The 23,222-nt window shown below is 31.7% G+C and overlaps 1 protein-coding gene and 1 long non-coding RNA gene across 2 annotated transcripts; both read left to right on the top strand.

Moving 5' to 3' along the window:
* The first annotated feature begins 1,506 nt into the window (after positions 1–1,506).
* LOC143044241 (uncharacterized) lies at positions 1,507–16,783 on the top strand. The gene is made up of 4 exons (XM_076216167.1): positions 1,507–1,570; positions 12,723–12,935; positions 13,989–14,096; positions 16,065–16,783. Exons 2-4 carry the CDS (start codon positions 12,723–12,725, stop codon positions 16,245–16,247), a joined length of 504 nt encoding a protein of 167 aa, XP_076072282.1. The 5' UTR covers positions 1,507–1,570; the 3' UTR covers positions 16,248–16,783.
* Positions 16,784–17,955: 1,172 nt separating this feature from the next.
* Positions 17,956–22,478, top strand: LOC143044240 (uncharacterized). The gene is made up of 3 exons (XR_012968606.1): positions 17,956–18,222; positions 19,494–19,565; positions 21,574–22,478. It is a non-coding gene; the product is annotated as an uncharacterized LOC143044240 (long non-coding RNA).
* The last annotated feature ends 744 nt before the right edge of the window (positions 22,479–23,222 follow it).

The raw sequence follows: 23,222 nt of genomic DNA, 5'->3' as shown, positions 1-23,222 counted from the left end.
AATTGATGTGTTGTGTTCTCTTGGAGATGTTCACATCGAAATATGTTAAGTATGTGTTAGCTATCACTCGTGTGTTTCTCAGTTCTCCCATTTATTTGTACTGTAGTCCTGTCATGTAATGTTGTCAATTTAATGTTGTATTTAACATTGTCATAAAAGCGGGAGGTTTTGTATGCCACAAAACCAGGTTCAACCCACCATTTATTTCTTAAAATGTTATGTACCAGGTCAGGGAAATGGCCATTGTTTTATTATAGTTTGTTTCTGTGTGTGTTACATTTAAATGTTGTGTTTATGTTGTATCGTAGTTCTCCTCTTATATTTGATGTGTTTTCCTCAGTTATAGTTTGTAATCCGGATTTGTTTTTTTCTCAATCGATTTATGAATTTCGAACAGCGGTATACCACAGTTGCCTTTATTTAGATCCTCGGTAATAACAAGACAATAGGGGCTTTTATTGTAAGGCGAGTTGGAACAGCCCCATGTCAGAGTTTTTTTTAGGTATTGTTCTAAATAAAGTCATGAAATTCGGAGCCTTGCATAGGTGACTATGCGGTATGGACTTTTTTCATTGTTGATGGCCGTATGCTGATCTATAGTTGTTAGTTTCTGTGTTATTTGCTCTCTTGTGGAGAGTTTTCTCATTGGTGATCGTTCCACATTGTCTTTTTTTACATATATGCAACGCTTACTTATGGTTAAAATCTTTGGGTACAATTGTTTTGGTGTAACTGTCGGATACAATCAGTTTGATAATGTAGTAGAATTTTAGATGTTACCTCTTCGTGATGTAGTACGTGGCTGATGTTGATTTTATCATTTCATCTACTGGTAAACTGCACATGAGAGATTTTTCCTCCTTTGCTCGTGTAAAGGTTCCGATCTTACTGGTTAAAAAATTACAAATTATGCTGTACATTGGAAAAAATATATTTATGCATCCTTTGTCAAATTCGAAATCTGTCAAATATTTTAGAAAATTAAGATACTATATATGCCTTAAAATTCAAAATTTGTTTTAATTTGCCTGACCAATTGTTATTACCGGATAGATAATTAATCTACAAGCACCCCAGAAAAAAGAAGATGGGATATCAGGGTCTCCATGAGGGTAACACATTTTGTAAGTTGTACCCGTCTTGATGCTCATAATATGCTTTGCAATCTTTCTTGAACATTTAATGAAATTTACAAATATTATAAATAATTTAATTCATACTAGTATCCAAGTCGTGGCTATGCTCATTGTTGAAGGTCGTACGGTGACCTATAGTTGTTAATTTCTGTCTCGTTTAGCCTCTTGTGGAGAGTTGTCTAATTAGAAATCATACTACATCTTCTTCTTTATACACACAACTGAACTAATTTCATATTTAAGACGTATACACCATCTTTGTAGTGAAGCAATATTGAGTGAATAGTTTAGCCGTTGGAAAGTTTATGTTTAAATATAGATTAGGGTTTTCCAAAAAATTCTGGAAATTTACACAAGTTGAGCTATATATCATATAAGCTGTTAACTTGTGTACACATGCAAGCGATTATTTAGTGATTAAGTAAATATATAAGGTAAGCCAATTTGAGTTATTTTCTTTGCTGTGTTGTTTACACTTTTTGTTGATCATTGCTACTATTAACCTACATTAAACTCTACGCAACTGATACTTCATTTGGTGAAACCCGAAAGTTGTGTAATTATAGATAGATATCATTATATTGCTGTAATATGTATTATTTAGATTTATGCCATAGACATAAGGAAGCGAAAATGGATATACTGTATATGTGAATTTGTCTTCCATAACTCTATTCTATTAGGGACATTCCCTTTAAAATTTTATACTAGTTCAGTATTTTTGTGATATTATTTTTAAGTTTTTACACACACAAAACAAAATAAACGATAAAAGAGAACAGTTGGGCATATCAATTGTGACATTATAATGCATGAAAATAAAAACGTCAACACACTTTTTAAAACTTGCAGTAATCTGTGAATATTCAATCTTTCCAGTTATGCCAATAAATGCAAACTAAGACATTGGAATTAAACGCAAAAAAGCGTCCTAATTTTATTAATAGATAATATCTTAAAGACAACGCCAAAAAGTTACAAATTGTATAAAAAGCGATGTGGGTAGTTATATGTATTCGTGGTAGCAACCCATGTTTTTCTGTGTCTAATATGTTCTCCTATTTATTTGTATTGTAGTCCTGTAATATTATGTTGTCATTTCAATGTTATATTTAACTTTGCCATTAAAGTGCGAGGTTTGGCATGCCTTAAAACCAGGTTCAACCCACCACTTTTATTCCCCTTTAAAAGTGTCCTGTACCAAGTCAGGAAGATGGTCATTGTTATATATTGTTCGTTTCTCTTTGTGTTGCATTTTAACGTTGAGTCGTTTGTGTTTTCTCTTATTTTTGAGATATTGAGATAAGACGTGGCACGGTACTTGTCTATCCCAAATTCATGTATTTGGTTTTCATGTTACATTTGTTATTCTCGTAGTGTTTTGTCTGATGATTGGTCTGTTTCTGTGTGTGTTGCGTTTCGATGTTGTGTCGTTGTTCTCCTCTTATATTTAATGCGTTTCGCTCGGTTTTGGTTTGTTACCCCGATTTTGTTTTTTGTCCATGGATTTATGAGTTTTGAACAGCGGTATACTACTGTTGCCTTTATTTACTATTAAGTACAAGAAGAGACATGTGATATTGACGGGACCACCAATTGGTTATGCATGTTTATGAGTTATTATAAAACAATTGCAACGGTTGAAAACCAAAGACAAATATTAATAATGTTAATGATGACAGTAATAATATTAATATCAAAAATAAATTTGAACCTAAAATCTTTATGAGTTTCATAAATTCAAACAACTTCAAACAATGTGTGTATACATTATTGAACCTATATGTACTTGAAATTATATATAGTATATGGAATATGCAAGCTGTTTTCGAATAGTCCGTTTCTATGTATGTTGGCGTCTGTGTATGTTGCACTTTAGTGTTTATGTTGTTTCGTTGTTTTCCTCTTAAAGTTGATGCGTTTTCCTTGGTCTTATTATGTAACCTGGATTTGTTTTCTCTCAATCTATTTATGACATTTGAACAGCTATACACTATTGTTGCCTTTATATATGTAGGTTTTTGTAAAAGACATAGTAGTATATGCATAAAGTTTATAATAACAATAATTATCTGAATATATATTTTGGCAATCGATTGGCTGAACACTAAACTCATCTTTTCAAGGGTTAATTCTTAGTACGTCGGACTGAAAGTAATGTATGTGATATATTCTGATAGTTTAAATTAATGTTTGAAATCATATAAAAATATTACAGCATGCTGAATGAGTACAATTTACAATCTGGAAGATTGATATAACATAATCGGCATTTGAGTTTTTTCAACATGAATAGAATAGAAACTTGTTTGAAAGCGCTAACCCTCCTTTAACCTTGAACAGTGGTGTAACAATTACACATAACAAATTGAAAGCTAAAAAAGAATTTACTTGTGATGGCTATAAAAAGAAATGTATCTAACAAGAACAGAGTGGACGTGGAAGAATATTAATACATCCACACAACAGAAAGACACTATGCACAGATCTGAGAGTTCTCGCCGTTACTGACAGCTAGTCAAAAACAATAACAACTAATGAAAAACAAGAAGCATCTAAGTCTAAAATATCAATCAAATCGCCATAAACAGACAGAAAAAAAAATTAATATTTTACAATGCCACGATACAGGTATCGAAAGACAATAACAATCAAAACCAAGGAGTAATCAAAGACTCACAAAACCAAAGGACATTTACATCAACAGTTATAAATAATAATTAAGAAACAACACGAACTCCTCTAAAGACCGGGAGTGAAATCAGGTGCTCCGGAAGGATAAGCATTTTCTGCACCGTACACGGCACCCGTCGTGTTATTTCTTTGTTCAGTCCGGTAATGATGGAAGGTTATTATGACTGAGGAAGAATATCAGATATGATTTCTGACACACTTTTGTCATAATGGCCAATCAGCTCATGATGGCGACCGTAAAATTTCTTGAGTGATGACCTTAATTTGATTGATTCATAGCCCTGTCTAAGCAACTTTTGAGAAAGCAGTATTCCTCGTTCAACAAAATCAACGTACTTTGAGCTAGCTCTAGAGTAACGTATCAATTTAGACACATATACTCCATATGCTGGTGCCGCTGGGATGTTGCTACACAAAAATGGAAAGTTGACTATAGGAAAATTAATATCATCGCGTTTGTCATAAATTTTGATATTCAACCTACCATCAGTAGTCATTTCGAGAAAAAGGTCTAAATATGAAGCAGATTTATCTGTGTCGGTAGTATCTTTAATTTCAAGTTCACTTGGATATATTAAATGTAAGTGATCACTGAATCTATTATTATTAGGAAACAGTACATCATCAATATACCGAAAGGTGAAATTAAAAGACTGTAGAAACATGAAATGAAAAGATTGTAGAACCATGTATGTAAGGTCCTACTTAGCCTTAAAAATTTTTTTTTTTTTAAATTTTCTATCTTGTTCGATTTTTACACATCCTTGGTTTTCAAATATTAAGCTTCTGGGTATCTCTAATTAAGGTAAACCCGGAAACCGGTTCAAGTGTTGTTTTAGATTTTTGTTAAACATACATTGTTTTTGTCTCTTGTTAAAACTTCAAAACGATTTTAGATAAATATAACCAAGATGACAACTTTATTAAATAGAACTTTGATTTATTAGCAATATTTGTTTAGTGGCAACTCTTTGAAATTTTTAAATATTTCATCATGAACGACAATCTAAAAAAAAAAAAAAAACGATTGATCAATGGAAATTTTTGAAGAAAATTTTCAACATTCCTGTGTATACAGCTGATCTAAAACACACATTTTCGTTATTGATGGCTATTCAAACGAAATATGTAATACCTATCTGATTACATGAATGGCATATTCTAAAATGTTATTTTGTTAGTAAACTAGCTTATTGTGTTACCTTTAGCCCCGTCAACCTTATCAAATACCACAACTATTTCAAAAAGTTTGACAACGATACAAAGCTATTTATACGAAAATTCCCTATATGTTTTAAATATTCATAATAGTCGTATACATTAACTGAACCTTCCTTGTATATTCAATCAGATTTGGCTATATTGATTAGGATTATGCTTATTTCCTCTTGTTGTATATCGTTTTCAATAAACTTATATTAACCAATTAGGGTATGAAATAATATACATTATATGAATCGAACAGGTCTTACATTTACATCAATAGATTAATTAATGAATAAGGTAGAAATGATATTGCATTATCAGTTGATATAAAATAAAGAAATATGGTAAATAATCTAATGTGTAAAATGTTGGTTAGATTTTTTTCGTTTAGTGAACTTTAAGCAATTGTAATAGTAATAATAAAATAATAATAATAATAATGATGATAATAGTATTTTGTTTTATTAATATTTATTAATAATAATTATTATTATAAAAATAATAATAATGATAATAGATAATAATGATAATACTAATACAGTACTGTAAATTCAGAAATTATCGCGTGCATTTATTATTGCAATTTTGCCATTTTAGACTGAAATGAGATTTTAATGTTTGCGATATTGAGAAAAATTCTGTTCAATTCATATACAAAAAATTAAAATGCGAGTTCAAACTATTGCGATTATAACCCTGCTACGATTACGCAATAATAAAAACATCGCAATAATTTCTGAAATTACAGTAGTAATATTATTATAATGATGATAATAATATTTATCATATATTTAGTACAAAATACAGCTATTTTGTATATCTAATAAAGGTTGTTTTTCCAGTCTGTATCACCTACCCTGTATCGCATACCCCGTATTGCATAGCTAAACCCGTATCGCATACCCCGTATCGCATGGTAAAACCCGTATCGCATACTTTTTTTTTTTTTTTTTCTTTTTTTACATAAAGTTTTTTGTTTATTTTTGCTTAAGAAAAAATTTCCTCAAAATAGGTCATTTTTTTAATGACGTCATTGTTTGGTATGTAACGTCACGAACGTCAAGTTTTCATATTGTATGTGACGTCACGAACATCAAGTTTGCATATTTTTTGGCACACTAAATGCAACTATAAAAAATACAAAACACTCAAATAAATACAATAATAAACAAAATATTTTTAAAACAGCAGCAGGCAAATGGTAAGGTAACCCAGGTGCTTTGTATAAGCAGTTATTTTAAGGCTTTGAACCAAGACAAAAGCAGAACTGAAGGTAACCCAGTGCTAATCTATCGGGATCAGAAAACAGTTCATATAATATAATACTCTTCTGTTGAAATATATGATAAAGCGTATAATACATGGCAAAATCCGTATCACATGCCGTATCACCCTCGACCAATATCATCCCTCGGGCCTAAAGGCCCTTGGGCTGATATTGATGTCTCGGGATGATACGACATATGATACGGATTTTGCCATGTATTATTCTCTATGTATTTTATTTGGTATCTGGAGAAAAATGGTCTCATTGGAATTCGTGTTTTAACACTAATTGTATTTTTGCCACGTCTTAGATAGTGATTTAAAATCTATGTCATATGTTTGCTAAGTACCAAACGTGACTCACTCCCGAATGACTGTTATACCGAATGTTAATTTGCACTGCTACTTTGTACGACATGTCTCCGTATTTTGTACATGTATACAACATTCGTGTATTTATGTTTGATGTTTCTGTTATAGCATCGGTTGGATAATGTGTTATGTCTTATCGTTTGTAGTCCAAATAATTATAAAAATGCCTTTCAATACCATCAGTGTCATAAACATTGTTTTGACTGGTACTGTGAAAATAATTGTATCAAGTTCGAGACTGCATGCTCGTTACGTAAGTACATGACGGTTTGTGTTATCTGTCGTTGATGAAATATGTTCGTTGTTGTTTGCATGTTGTGTCGACTATTATATTATTTGTTTGGGCGTTTCTCTGTGAAAAGTCTTCTTGCGTGTGTTTGTGTTGTATTCCTTTCACATACTGTTTGTAATCTAGTGATAATTTTTAGCATTGTCATATAAGCGGGAGATTCGGCTAGCCATAAAACAAACCACCATTTCTTCTTAATATGTTCGGTACCAAATAAGGCAACAGTAGTTTACCGCTGTTCGAAAGTCATAAATCGATTGAGACAAAAACAAATCCGGGTTACAAACTAAAATCGAGGGAAACACATCAACTATTTGAGGGAAACAACGAAAAAAACTGAAGTGCTCCCCCCCCCCCCCCCGAAAAAAAAAAGAAAATGATTTCAACATTGTCGCGGAAATCCCCAATCAAATAACAAAATCAAAAGCTCCATCACATCAAACGAAACGAAAAAAAGTGTCAGTTTCCTGTTTTGATACCCACATTTTGTTATGTACAAAATAGTGGACTGAAGCTATATTTATAGCTAGTTAAACCTCTTATAATAGTCGAAATTCATTTACGTCGTCAAATTTTCCTATTTTCTTCTGAATTGTCTATTGTGTCCTCATGAAAAATTACGACCATATATGATGACGTCACATATAAAGAACACACATATTTGGAAAGGAAGGATAAACTTTGTTCAAATAACGTAAATAAAGCATTAGAGAAACAGATGCCACCACTTTGTCTAGTATACAACGATATTCTCCACTTTCACAAGCGTACAGCTTTTAATCTTAAAATGTCTCCAGAGTAGAAATATCGTTACCCACTTAATTCAGTGGTTGAACCTATATTTCTCCTCTCCAGTAAATCAAATTGAAAAAAAGGATTAAAATACGAGGCTTGTAACTATTGGGAATGGAGTAATGTATTGCAATTGAAACGGTAACTTAGTTTTTCAAAAGATTTAAAGACAATATGTTCGCAAACTTTATTGTTTGTTTTAAATAATTTGCAGAGAGATTCGACATGTTTCTATAAAACATTATTTTCTTAACGTCACAAAAGCAAAATAAAAAAGATCAAAAAGATGACGTCATCATTGAATTTTGATGAATGTATAATTGAAATTAAGGAACCTGCAAGTTATTATCAGCCGTTTGGAGAAAAAAAAGCCCGAAAAACAAAACTAGAGGAATGCATACAGATTACATATTGCAAAAAAATCAATCATCATTACCTTCTTCAAAATATAATCTTACACTTCCCAATGAACTTAAATGAACTCTTTGTTACACTTTAAGCAGTTACGTAATAAAATAGATTAAGGATTGTTTTACCGTATATTTTATAACAATAGACGAATTCATAGGCAGATGAGTGATTTTTATTTTTATGCCTGACAAGTACAGGTTCGTTTTCGTTACAATAACAATAATATCGAGTTCCTTATATTATCATGTATCATAAAGCTAAATGCTTGGTACATCAAGTAATTCAAGTAATTATGTTTTGTTTTGATGTTCTTCAAAGACCGTTTTATTCCTTAGATGGTTTTGTATGATCTTAAACTTTTGATTTATGAAACTCTCATATAGCCTTTTCATCTAAATTTGGGTTTTTAATGTAAAACTAGAATAGAAGGTGAAAAAGCCTTTGTGAGACCTCGAAATTGAAAATATTATCCTTTTCCTTTATCAAAATAATCTATCTAAATAAAACAATATATATTTTTTTCCTTTATCAAAATATTGTTAATCAATTAAAAATCATCAAACAAATAATCTTGCTTTGGAACTGGTTGTTATCAAAGGGAAACAATTCAATCTCAATCTCAATGTGTTTAAATCCCAGGAGAGATAAATCTTGTTACACGAAGGGGTAGCTCATCCACTATAGTCTATTTTTAAAACATCTTTTAAATATTTATTTTGCTTTACCAAATTGTTTTATAATTAATTCCTCACTTTGTGCTCGCAAAGTAAACTTTATTAAAAACCCTGAGAATGTATTTGCTATGCAATTTTTGTGGTTTTGTGAAAAGATAGAATTATGTGCATTGATGCCATATAGTTGATAGTAACAAATACGCATGGGAGTTCAAAAATGAGATGTGTGAAAAAACCGGCCATTTATATTAAAGCAAAAAAAACCTGACTCGTAATTTTTGCATATAGGAGACAAATCAGGTTCTTTAATATAATTTGTCGAATGATGGGTTGTTAATGGGTACGAGTCATTGTGACACTTTAAAGGGGTTGGACAGAATTATGGGAACTATGGAACAAGAGGACTAGAAATGAGAATTTGATGGATGAAAGCTTGAGGCAGAGTGGTCTTAATCGTGAGAAAAGTTTGATAAAACAGGGATAATTCTTGTTGATGAATGGAGTATAGGAGAAGTTTGGGGAGGAAACTGGGAATCAATCCCTGTGTTCACCAAATAACTGAAAGCCATTAAAGAAATAAAGGAGTGGGGTCTGACTTGTATGTAAAAGGATCAATTATGCAGGGGATGCAGACCACAGATTGGTTTAATTTGACAACTGATAAATAAAAATACGATGGATGCCGAATGTGATAGCGCTATCTAAATAAAATAAATGAAAACAATATATATTTTTTTTCAATAAGTACAAATTTTATTATGTAGACCTAAAGTAGAGAAATGTAGCATTGAATGACTCCAATAATTGAGTAAGCATCCGGCAGAGCACAGCTTCCCATGGTCGGACTGAATGTCAGTTCACAAACATCTCAATCATTCAATGTTGTCACCAACCATATACAGTATTAGCTTTGGCAGCCCTTGAAAAGCGCCATTGATTGCTTTCAATCAAACAACAGATAAAAGTTTGTAACCACCAATATTTTCAAACAACTTATCTAAAATGATTAAGTCTTTCAACAAAGGTTATAAATGATAAGCAACGATGCAAATATTGAATTTTAGAACATATATAATTCTCTTTAACAATGAATTCAAAACAGCAATATCTATATTATTTAACCATTGTTAACAAATATGTACTAAATAGTGTCATGTAAATCGTTAAATATAGAAACACGCAATTTCTATTTTTAAACAAGGGAAATAACAATTACATGACAATCCTGTCTTCCAAATGAATTTAAAAACATTTTGTTTTTATAAACAATCATAACTAATTAGAAAGAAAGAAAAAACACACATACACACTGAAAATAACATGTGTTTATGTTGCAACAACTTTATTGTTGATAAACAACTGCCAACCTGTACCAGAAACAAACATTGGTTTGGAACAAACTATACACTACGAACGACAACTCGACCTAGAATGTTACTCACATTTGTTGATAATGTAAACAAACATCGATTTACAAACAAAGCGGTAATATGTAGCAATTAATAACAATCAGAATGCTGTAGTAAATATCATCAGGAAATTAATCTGGCTTGCCGTCCGGAGATGCCAATAAGTGATATTTTACAAAATCATGTTTGCAGGGGACGTGATGAATTGTCCTTGCCAAAATTACAAATAATTCAGGTATCTAACATTTCTAACATATATTGATACCACGATAATACATAGATAATACTGCCTTGTTAAATATACCTTATTGTCAAAGAATGCAGCAATAATTCTGTTGTCAACGGCCAAAGAAAAAATCGGGATGATCAAGCATGGAATTCCGGAAATTGACCGTCTCCAAAAATATTAAATTCTAAAATTGAGTTATCGTCCTTTTCGCGCCAGACGACTATTGAAAAGGCTATCTCATAGCTTTTGTTCAAATGCTAAATAAAGGATTAAATCAAAATTCTAATTTTAGTGGGGTTCGTGTTTCTTGGTCATAAGTTTTCTATTTTGGTTTTGTAAACTGTTAATTGTGTTTTGGTCGTTTTTCTTTTCTGGTCATTAGACTGATTGTTTTTATGTCGATTTATGATCTGTATACAACTTCGGTATCGTTTGCTTCTCAGTTACGTGTCCTACGTTATAGTGACAGAACCAAAAAAATGGATTAAGATACATTATCAAAACATGCATTTTATTTGAATAGATGTAAACGAAATTTAAAAAAAAAGATTAAAACATGCTATATGCCCTTGAATTTTTACTAGATAACATTTTTGTTCGCTTTTGGAATTCCGTATATCGTCAGATTATCGGAATTCCAATGGGGACTAACTGTGCACCACTTATTGCGGACCTGTTTTTGTATTGTTATGAGTTACAATTTATGACAAAAATAAGCAAAGACCCATCGAAACAACATCTGATAAACAAATTTAATAATAATTTTAGATATTTGGATGATATTTTGGCTCTCAATAATGACGACTTCAGTATGTATATTAAAGAAATTTATCCTGTTGAACTTACTTTAAATAAAGCTAATACTAACAATGACCACTGCCCTTTCCTCGATCTTGATATCTTTATCATTAACGGAAAGCTGAATACTAAAATTTATGATAAAAGAGATGATTTATCATTTCCTATCGTTAATTATCCATTTTTAAATGGTGACGTTCCCTTGTCACCATCTTACGGAGTTTATATATCTCAACTTGTACGATTCGCTCGTGTATGTAACAATGTTTTAGATTTTAACGAGAGAAATTTATGTATTACTGAAAAATTATTACACCAGGGTTTTCGATATCACAAACTAGTCAAAACATTTACTAAATTTTATTTTGGCGTTAATATTGATTCACTTATAGGGTCTTTGCATCGGAACTAAACACTTTTATTCAAAAAACAGTTGTTAGCATGACACGGGTTATGTTCTTCTCGTATATGTTATGATGGTATGATACTAAACCCCTAACGGGAAGGATTGTGCCTGATGTTCATATGATGAAATCATAATCTTTAAGTCAGTTTAATTGAAGTCTGGAGCTGGCATGTCAGTTAACTGCTAGTAGTCTGTTGTTATTTATGTATTATTGTCATTTTGTTTATTTTCTTTGGTTACATCTTCTGACATCAGACTCGGACTTCTCTTGAACTGAATTTAAATGTGCGTATTGTTATGCGTTCACTTTTCTACATTGGCTAGAGGTATAGGGGGAGGGTTGAAATCTCACAAACATGTTTAGCCCCGCCGCATTTTTGCGCATGTCCCAAGTCAGGGGCCTCTGGACTTTGTTAGTCTTGTATTATTTTAATTTTTTTTTCTTGTGTACTATTTGGAAATAAGTATGTTGTTCTTTATCACTGAACTAGTATATATTTGTTTAGGGGCCAGCTGAAGGACGCCTCCGGGTGCGGGAATTTCTCGCTTCATTGAAGACCTGTTGGTGACCTTCTGACTTTGTTGTTTACTTTGGTCGGGTTGTTGTCTCTTTGGCACATTCCCCATTTCCATTCTCAACTTTAAAGTATTAGATACAAAATATATAAAAAATGAAATCAATAAGTTAGATAAATTCCATGCGTCCGCAGTGCTTTTCTGGATTCACCTCCATGAGGAACACTCATTGCTGAATATTTGCAAGCCAAGGATTTATAAAAACAGAAACAATGAAAGAACTATATGACAAAAAATAGTCATAAAAATGGCCAAACCAATCCGAGGACAACTTTGGCTAATGGAGTTGAAACCTTAGTTTCAAAACACAAAGAACATGGAACAAATCATCATTGAACTCATACATGAATGATAAGTCAATTTACAAAATTAATTTTCATTTTGGCATAATGTAATTCCTTTTTGTGACTACGACTTTGTATAAAATTTATAGTATAATAAATTCAGTCCATAACATTTTCCAGATGAAAGTTTCCAGACCCATTGAAGGACTGGAAGAAACTAACAATAACGATGAAGAAGATGAGAAAATGGTCAACGCAATAAAACAATGTTTCGAAGAAGACAGTTGTCTTCCTTTGATAAAGGAAGAAATCAAATTAAAAATTCAGTGTAAGAGGGTCATTTCTGGAGTGGATGAATTCAAAGTGGAACATAGTCGACCTGTAAAATATTTAGTAAGTATATTTGAAACATGTATTATTCATCTAAGATAGTGTTATAATTGATCATTGAGAGAGAGACAAACGATACTAAAGGGACACTTAAACACATCAGTCGAAAATAATTCAATGGCTAAAAAAAACACAAACAGACAATCATTGATAAACAAAACACAACATAGAGACTAAAGACTGAATAACACGAACCCAACTATAAGCCATTACTGATATACATAATTGCAATAGGTTAGAGGCAAAATATATCACAGGTATATTCAAACTTAGAAGTCGAAATTAAAACAACAAATTCATGGCAATAACGAAAAAGACAAGCAATTTATACACATGATAACTTACAAAACTAAAGACTGAAAATTACAAACACCACTTAACATGCATCGAACATCTGACTTAGACTTATAAACCTATGTCATTGTGTTTGTTTTGCTGAAAAAAAAAGGATTAAAAAATAGATTGTTTTGCCTTGAAAACAAATTATATTGAAATACGTATACACTAAGGACATGTGGTATGCTAGCATATTCGACATTTATCCAGCACAATTTAAATTAAGTGGATTGCTGATACTATAGGTCACCATTATGTCCTTAGGATCAGGCAAACCCATATCGTATAAATGGTCAAGACATGGAAAAATGAGAAACATATTTATTCAAGCATGCGCATTTGGACTGACATATTTTAGTATAAGTATTTTGCATATAAATGAAACACATGTATGTAATTTTCTGTTGTTGTTTTGTTAAGTTCATACGTGCAAGTCAATGTTTAAGTTTTCTCAAATTATAGAGATAATACTGTACTAGTATTAGAAATATTTCATTCGATCACCACGATAACAAGGATGATTTCCAAATGATAAGAGTTCAGAACAGTTTAGGAAAGCACTCGTTGTACATGTCTTTTAATTTTTATTCATTGTTTCGCTTTCACTGCAAGACAATAATTAATTAAACGTTCAGTGACATGAATTTACAATAAAATATGAAAATTACTCAAACCTAAGTCATAATTTTATAAATTATTTAATTATATTATTTGAAATAGTTAACAGAAGAAGAAGTATTTAAACGTAACAGACGGAAAGAACAGAACAGAAGATCAGCTGTCCGTACAAGGATAAGACAAAAGGCTCGAATAGTAGAACTGGAAAAAGTACCAGTGATTGAGTAGCTCAGTTTCTTATAGGTTGCACTTTGTAAATACAGCTGTTTCACAAACCACGACTCTTTATGGGATATACATAATATTCATAGATATTTTGTTTTGTTTACGTATTGGCTCCCTTATATGATCGCTATGTTTAATCTCATAGATACCAGTTTATATACACATGACATACACAATATAAGTACGGATTCAAACCTTCATTTGTCGACTGTAAAGATAAAACAATTTAAATATGACTTTATTAAACCTACTCTGAAAAATCTCAATAAAACAACGAATACATTTAACTTTTTTTTTAAAACTTCAAATATTTTATTGCACTACTCATGCTGTTGGTTGGGAAAATGTCCCTTAAAGCATAAACAATGACGGTAGGGTACCTCCCTATGTTATCAAATACTAATGACAATAGGGTATACAATTAGAAAAAATATATAATACATTTATAATCTATACTAGACAACAAAAGAAACGATACAAGACTTTTTTTCAAAAACAAGATGAAGTTTTTATTATATACGATCACTGTTGAAGATTGTTATACCGAATGACCATGTTACTTTAAATCCGTTTACAAAAAACATTTTTTGCTTCCATGACGTCATTTGGGGAAGCTATTTTTTTGACAAAATTTACAAAACACGACAATTTAAAAATAAACAGTAGTTCCAACTAATGATACCAACCTTTCATTTAAAGGTAAAGTTTGCCACCAATTTTTTTTCTAAAAATCATACAGTTTCTTCGTTTATTTGTAAAGCAAAATTCGGTCCCATAAGAAATGTATACATTAGCCTTTCATTTATTTTTGACATTTTACTCTGAGTATGTTTGTTTTGTTCACGCATCGTTGACAATGTTTGAATTTGATGCGACTGTCATACAAGTGAGAGGTTTAGCTAGCTATAACACCAATTTCAATCCACCATTTTCTACATTAGAAAATGCCTGTACTAAGTCAGAAAATATGACAGTTGTTATCCATTCGTTTGATGTGTTTGGACTTTTGATTTTGCCTTTTGATTTTGGACTTTCCTTTTTGAATTTTCCTCGGAGTTCAGTGTTTTTGTGTTTTTACTTTTTACCATATACAGTATATGTGGAATGAAACTCAAATACACGGTATCAAACCTAAAATCTAATATGAAGGGTTCCAAATTTACAGTTTCGTGTTTTCATATCTACAGCATTGATTTGAGACGTAATCAAAATTTATTTTTGTTATTTTTTGAGATTTAGAAAAATACTTATTTTTACAAAAAAAATTAAAAAAATCAATATTTCAACCCAAAATTTACAACATGAACATGACTTTACTAGCCATTTGCATATTTGTAAACAAATTTGAATTTCTCATTAATACTTTGAAAATTGTGTATCGATTTTAATGCAATTTTTCTGCAAAAGTAATTTGAATCATGTGATCATTTATGCGGAATTTAGTTTCTTTCCGACATGTTTTGATTTTCATAATCATATGCACATACATGGAAAATGAAGAGTTTTTACAATAGCGTATCTCTTTTTGTTTTATATTAAACTTGTTTTTATCAATTTGATTTCAAAGTTGCGTATCGTTTCTTTTGTTGACTAGTTTATATTATTTGCATTTTAACATACACCTCGTTAATATATCAAGACAAAACTGACATTTTTCTTACATCTCTGATTGCACAAATGAAGTTGCTATCCTAGTTTTCATATAGTAACATATTTTATCCATTTTTTTATTATCATACTGAGAAACGGTAGATAACCTTAGCCGTATTTGGCACAACTCTTTTTGAATTTTGGATCCTCAATGCTCTTCAACTTTGTACTTGTTTGGCTTTATAATATTTTGGTATGAGCGTCACTGATGAGTCTTATGTAGACGAAACGCGCGTCTGGCGTACTAAATTATAATCCTGGCCCTTTTGATAACTATATATAACGTATTTTTTATTTTGACAGGAAGTGAATTCATTAGAGGAAGACCAGAATTCCCTGCATCAAACAATTGACACTTTGAGAACGGAGTTACAAATGTTGGACGGCGTGTTACATATTCACAAGTGTTCAAATATAAAACCAACATCTGCTTGCCGTCCAGCGAAATCCCTTCTACCTACAGGGAATAAATTAGTGATCGTTTGAGGGAACTAAACAAAGCTTATTCCTCAAGATCAAATTTGCGTTATACATTCTACTCAGAAATCATGAATTATTTGCTCTAATGCTACAGAATGTCAAACGGCAATGTTATAAAACAATTGAAAACAATAAGCTTCGATGGTTCAATTTGAAACGTTTGTTAAGACAAAACATGTACGTAAATATATGGTTTTGAGGTATGAAGCAAGATTGTTATATACAAAACATTTGCCATTAATATGATATCATAAGATAAAGTTTTTATTCAATGAGGAAAATTGTATTGTTGTAGATGTATAATCTCGTAGTATTCCTGAAAATAGAAAAATGTGTACTTCGTTAACCAGTAAAATTATTTGAGTACCTCTACTCTCGAAATCAATGACAATAGGTACTCCAAGAATAATAATGAACCTTATATGGCCTGTTTTGTATCTACTGTCTGTTACTGAACGTACATGATTTTCTACTTTCGAGTACTTGTTACTGGATGACCAAGAATGGTTTTCAGATAATAAAGTTTGTACTCAGGACTATCAGGTATTTTTTTTCTTTGCAGTTTTTCATTAGTTAAACTTCTGTGATCCGTTATGTAATGATAATCAATTGTACTTTTGAAATATTCAGTTTCAGGATTAATTTGAAAATAAAGTAAGATGGTATCATACCAGTGAAACAACTATCCACCAGAGTTAAAATGAAGTGGATATTATAAATTGTAGCCAAATGTACAGCGTTCAACAATGAGAAAAAAATCATACCATATACTTGTATAGTAGTCAACTATAAAAAGACCCGCATGAAACTATTGACAAAATTCTAACGAGAAAACCAACAGCCAGGTGTATAGAAAGATAATTTACGAAAAACCATTCGATATTCAAAAATAGTAATTTAAGACATAATAGAAAACTTTCGAGTTCGATGCATTTCCGTCAAAAAACCTGGTTTTAGTGAACATCATTGGTTGGTTTAGGGGCATCGTCACTTCCGTTCCAATGTTGAGTGAGTGGTTGGAAAACTATAATGCTATAATACAAATTATTCAGCAAACTAGATTTTCATAATTGACAATCAGCGCTGCTGTCAATAGGAAATTGTAACTAAGTACTTACAAAACAAATATTATTTCTAGTTTATCCTGCACAATGACGATCACTAAGACGGTTGATGAACGTTGATAGTGCAGGGATACAGACGATCTCCTCTATCTGGTAAATGACGTCATAAAGGCATGCATAATTGTCGAGTTTTTTCCGGTGACGGATGAAGTCGAAAGTGGTCTATTAACTAGGTATTATACAAGACCATTCATTGCGCTAGTTTGCGCGATTCAATTGATAATGACAAGAATCAATTTATAGCTAAAAAACGCAGGTTAATCCCACTGTTTTCTAATCCTGCACCAGAAGGCAGGCTTAGATGGTACATAAACACTAATGTGTACTTATTCAGTGCAAATGAACGTCATACTAAACACCGAATAATTATTGATCTGAAATAGAATATAAACAAAAAACCCAACCAAAACCTAGCAAAGGCTAGACACTCCTGACTTAGGACAGGTGTGATAATGCGTCGGGGTAAAACGTTTGATTTCATATGCTGCCAAATTGTTCAGAAACAAAGATTTTCTATTGATCTCTATTGCATATCCTTATACATAAATATGTCACGTTTTCAGTGTAATGTGACCCTACATAATCTTATCTTTATAACCAGCGAATTGAAAAATTATCGAAGAACGAGATTTACTTGATGAATGTAACAATGAAATTTGTTATTTGTATGGCATGTTTCTGGACCCTCTGTTTGACATGCAATACTGCGGAACACGCAGTCACGAATGAAAAAAGCAAACGTCTTTTATTAAACGATCCAGATGCCATTCTTGCCAGACTAACACATATGGAAAACGAAATATCACAGTTAAAGATAGAAAATCAAAATCTACGTCAGACTGTAGATAATGTAAATGGTAAGTGAAATACACATGAGTAACAGTTAGTCTTATTTACTTGGTGGTAAGTAGAATTTTTATGAAATTCAGAATGCATTTGGAACTTACTGATTTGGAAAATTGATATTTGTAAAATTGAGAATGGAAATGGGGAATGTGTCAAAGAGACAACAACCCGACCAAATAAAAAACAACAGCAGAGGGTCACCAACAGGTCTTCATTGTAGCATGTATACTCTAAAAGACCAACACAAAAAGTAAATGAAAAACAATTGTAAATATGTTTGTGTGCATTTTTAAAATTGCTATTTCTCGTAATTCCTTTTTGTTTAATCCCTCTTGCTTTCCAGCTTTACAGAGACATTTTAAAATGTTTTTTCTGTAATGTTCTATATAACTTCTTGATAATAGTCAACGATCTTTCTTACGTAGGTGATGTCTTTGCATGTATAGTCCCCACAAATATCCAGATTGACAACCTGACAATCCATATCTTGTTTCTCCATTTACAAAACAGAAGCACAATAGGATTTTTGTTTGCTTCTGTTTCATAAATATACTTTAAAACATAGGATTAGGTATTGTGCAATTCAATCAAATTCGGAAGTAATAAAATTAACGGTACCAATGTTCTTGCACCAGATGCGCATTTCGACAATACATGTCTCTTCAGTGATGCTCGTGGCCAAAATATTTGAAATCCAAAGCTTATATAAAAGATGAAGAGCTATAATCCAAAAGGTCCAAAAAGTATAGCCAAATCCGTGAAAGGAATCAGAGCTTTGCATGAGGGAGATACATTCCTTAATTTATAATAATTTCTATCATTTTGTAACAGTAAACACAAAAAATCCGTATTTTCATGCCAGTACCGAAGTACTGGCTACTGGAGTAGAAGTAACATAACTTCTACTGTTGTGCTTTTCAATTTGTGCTGAAAGTGGTTTTTGAGTTTTATCTTTTGCAGGATATTGCACATTGCCATCTCTATTCTTTATTTATTTTGGCCATTATTCTTTATTCTTTGCATTTTGAGCACCCCATTTTTCTTTATTTTTTTTATTTTTTTTTGTGTTTTATTATGCAACTGCTAGTCCACTATGTTTTATTCTGAAAATCCTTTTCAGACCTTCCCATATCTTTGGAAAAAATTATACAATCAAATGATTTCCGTGTATAACAAATGTTGCTTTAAGAAGTTGTAATTATATCTTTGCAAAATCATTTCTGTAACTATATGTGATGATGTAGAATTCATTCGTGTAACACGTATAACATCGTGTATTTAGGTTTTGGGTCAACATTTGTGCGCTGGGGAAGAACTACATGTCCAGGTTCAAATACAGATTTAGTTTATTCAGGTATGGTATTATTATTCATTTCCCGTAAATAAGGGTTTTTTTTTATGAAAAGCGTTATGTTAAGCATTTAAGAAAAAAAATTACAGGGTAATTTTTTTGGTACTTTGCTAAAAAATAAAATCACCAAAACATTCCTAGGAAAATTCAAAACAGATAATTCCTAACCAAATGGCTAAAATCAAAAGCTCAAACACATCAAACGAATCGATAACAACTGTCATATTACAGACTTAGTACAGGCATTTTTTATGTAGAAAATGGTGAAATTAACATGGTTTTATAGCTAGCCAAACCTCTCAATTGTATGACAGTTGCATTCAATTCAATTCCATTATATTGAAAACGATATATGAACACACTAAACAGACATAATAGGTAAAAATGTTAAAATAGGGGTACAACAGTCAACATTGTGATATAATCTTAATCACTTTAAACACAAACAAATATGTAACACAGAAATACAACAAGGCACATAGACAAAGCTCATAAGCAAATATGAGAGTACAAGGCAGCACTCGCACCCGCAAAGTGGAAAGGAATTAATATAAGTCGCAAAAAATGTTTCCCAATCCACTAAAAATAAATATGTTTAAACTGAGAGTACAAAACATTACCTTAGCACAAAAAACACAATGACAGGATGTAAAAGTACCCTGCCACGTCAAATGGATATTAACAAACATTGACTAGACAACTCTGTGTACCGTGTTTTATCTTTTTGTTCACTTGTAACAAAATATGCGGTATGGTATTCCAAAGTAATTATTTAATAGCGTATGCTACCATTTGTATGTTGAAAAGTATCTATGATTGATCTGTTGTCTGCTCTATGGTCGGGTTGTTGTCTCTTTGACATATTCCCCATTTCCATTCTCAATTTTATTTTAAAAGATTATTGAATTTTACATGGGGAATGGTGGTATACCGGGTTGAAAAATCAAAAGAACCAATTTCGGAAAAACTAATTTGCATTGGGGCCCTACTGCTTTATCATGACGACAACCATTTCAATTAAATTATATATGCGGTTAAATAAATATGCAAACATGACATTTGCAAACATGAGAAATCCGAAGTCGTATTAATAACTGGTATTCATATAGGTGTTTTATACATGCTGTTTGTCTTCTATTCGTGTGAAAAATGAAATGTCAACTTACAAAACTTTTTTTTTCGATTAGAAATAATGCCAAGTTTTGTAAAAACACGATTATTTTATCTTTTTAATTATTCCAAGCACTTTTAGTTTCACTTTATTTTCAACACAGCTTCGAAATGAATCGAATCCTTTTAGTTTATAACGAGATAAACCTACTCTGAAGTTGTAAACTTTGTTCAAATTATTTACAAAAGTTCAAAAATTCCTATTTTTTTACTCTCTTTTCTACTTATCCTACAACCTATCTCAAAATTTGAAAAAAACACAATACAAGGTGAAATTGTATCGAATGAGAATTAGGTTATGATTTACAAACAGACATGTGCTATAACTTTAAACAAAAAAATATTTACCAAGCACTAGAATGACGCTATCACTATAAAAACGCATTACGAAAGTGCGGTGATCCAATAACACACCTTTTGTCGAAATTATTTTCGATATTTGCACAATCCAAATTGATAACAGAAATATATTGAGAAATATAAGGTCTTATTGCCTTTTGACCGTAACTTGTTAGTTTCTACAGATTGAACAATTTCATAACGATTGTGTAATGTCGCACGGCAAATCTTTTATACCTAAACAGGACAAGAACAAATAAACGTTTGAAGCATGCACTAGATGCCAAATGATATTTTGAATAAGACCTACACCGTTATTTACACACTAAAAATGTTTTGTTCTTCATTTGCAGTACATGAATGAAGTAACAACGCAACAAAAAAAATATAATTGTAATAAGTTCTTCCATGGCATCGAATTGTCTCAAGTAAACTTTCATTGTAAGGTTTTTATTGACTTAGTTTCAGTTTGAGTACCACATAGTCTTTTGCTCTATTCCAGGTTATACAGCCGGGCAGTCATATTATCACACAGGCAGCACATCATATTATGGTGGCCCATCAAACACACTATGCCTTCCAAGTAATCCAGAATTATCAAATGACACATTTTCCCAAATAGATAGCCTTTTACACGGATCAGAATACGAAAGAAACATCTTTGCATACGATTCTGCTAACGAGGACATACCTTGTGCTGTATGTAGAAGCAAAACAGCATCGACAACACTTATGATTCCAGGCAGAAAAACATGCTTTAGTGGGTGGAGTTTCGAGTATACTGGCTTATTGGCTTCAGGTAGCGTCTATCATGGTCCTTCTTCTTACATATGCATAGATAGTCATCCGGAATATTTGCAGGCTGGACAAGAAGACAAAAATGGTCATCTTTTTTATGCGGTTGGTTTCAAATGCGGATCGCTGCCTTGTCCTCCTTATCACGATAACAGAGCCGCATACTGTGTGATATGTTCAAAATAAAGTTTTTAAGGATGTACTTAGGTAAGATTTTGGAATTTCAGTCAACTATTGGAACTCCTTGGTGTTTTCTCATACGATACAAGGTAAACTATTTTGTCTAATAACGCCTAATTACCTTTTAATATAAGACTTTATAGCTCATAACAGGTCATTTGACAAAATTTAAGCAGATTTTTGATTTTCTTTCTTTTTATTTGAGACCCAAATAATATCAATTCAAGCATAAGGTAAAAGTCCGAGTCAGCCTTTTCCCGCCATATTTTATTAATCAAATATCTCGAAAAGAAGCTCCATGACCTATTAACATTTTTAGCTTATTCTGATCCTTAGCTAATACTTTTCCAGCTTAAAGTATTAATTTAAATTCTTGATTTATCTAATTCAACCTAAGAACACCTAAGTACATCCTTAATAAGTATATCAGTATTTGATATGTTTACATCATACTCCTGTCAATCTGATTATCATTATCTCTCACTTTGGACGTGTTAGAAACTATCAGCATTCTAATGGGTCCCAACTGTCTCATCTTCTTGTCGACTTTTTCATTGATTCATATGCGGCTGACTTCAGAAGTAGCTTTTTAGGCAAAAAGAAACGAAGTAAGCGTTATCCCTAAACTTTATTTTCAGTTATATAGATGATTTTCTCATAGTAAGGAATAAAAAATTTGTCGTATCGAATATGAGATAACTGATACAGTAGATACAATTAAGTCTGCCTCGCATGTCTTACATCAAGAAATGGACTATTGGAGTCCATATGGGAGTCCATGATCAAAAGCAAAACTTCGCGAAAAAAGAGATGACTTCAGATTCTAGATTGTGAACTTTCCATTTCTATATAGCACCTGCATTCACATCCAGCTGTTGGTAGTGTTCTTGCTGTTTTAAATTCCCTTTGGCATCTTTCTGCCCTCTTTTCAGAAATGTATCTTAATAAAAGAAAAGAAAATGGAAATGGAGAATGTGTCAAAGGTCAGTGAAATGGACGCCAATCAAAACACATACTAACGTGTTACTTGTATGGTAGTCGCATACAATTTCATTATAATGACAACAATATGTGAACTAAAAAAACAGACATAATAGGTAAAAGTTGAAATTTTTCAGAAGTGTCGAGTGCTCAATCAGACTTTTTAAATGGAGTCCAAGGTGAATAGAAAGGTCA

The sequence above is a fragment of the Mytilus galloprovincialis genome, chromosome 9 (assembly GCF_965363235.1).
Source record: "Mytilus galloprovincialis chromosome 9, xbMytGall1.hap1.1, whole genome shotgun sequence".
NCBI classification, from domain to species: Eukaryota; Metazoa; Mollusca; class Bivalvia; order Mytilida; family Mytilidae; genus Mytilus; species Mytilus galloprovincialis.
The sequence above is the reverse complement of the archived record's forward strand: the minus strand, read 5'-3'. Positions and strand labels throughout refer to the sequence as shown.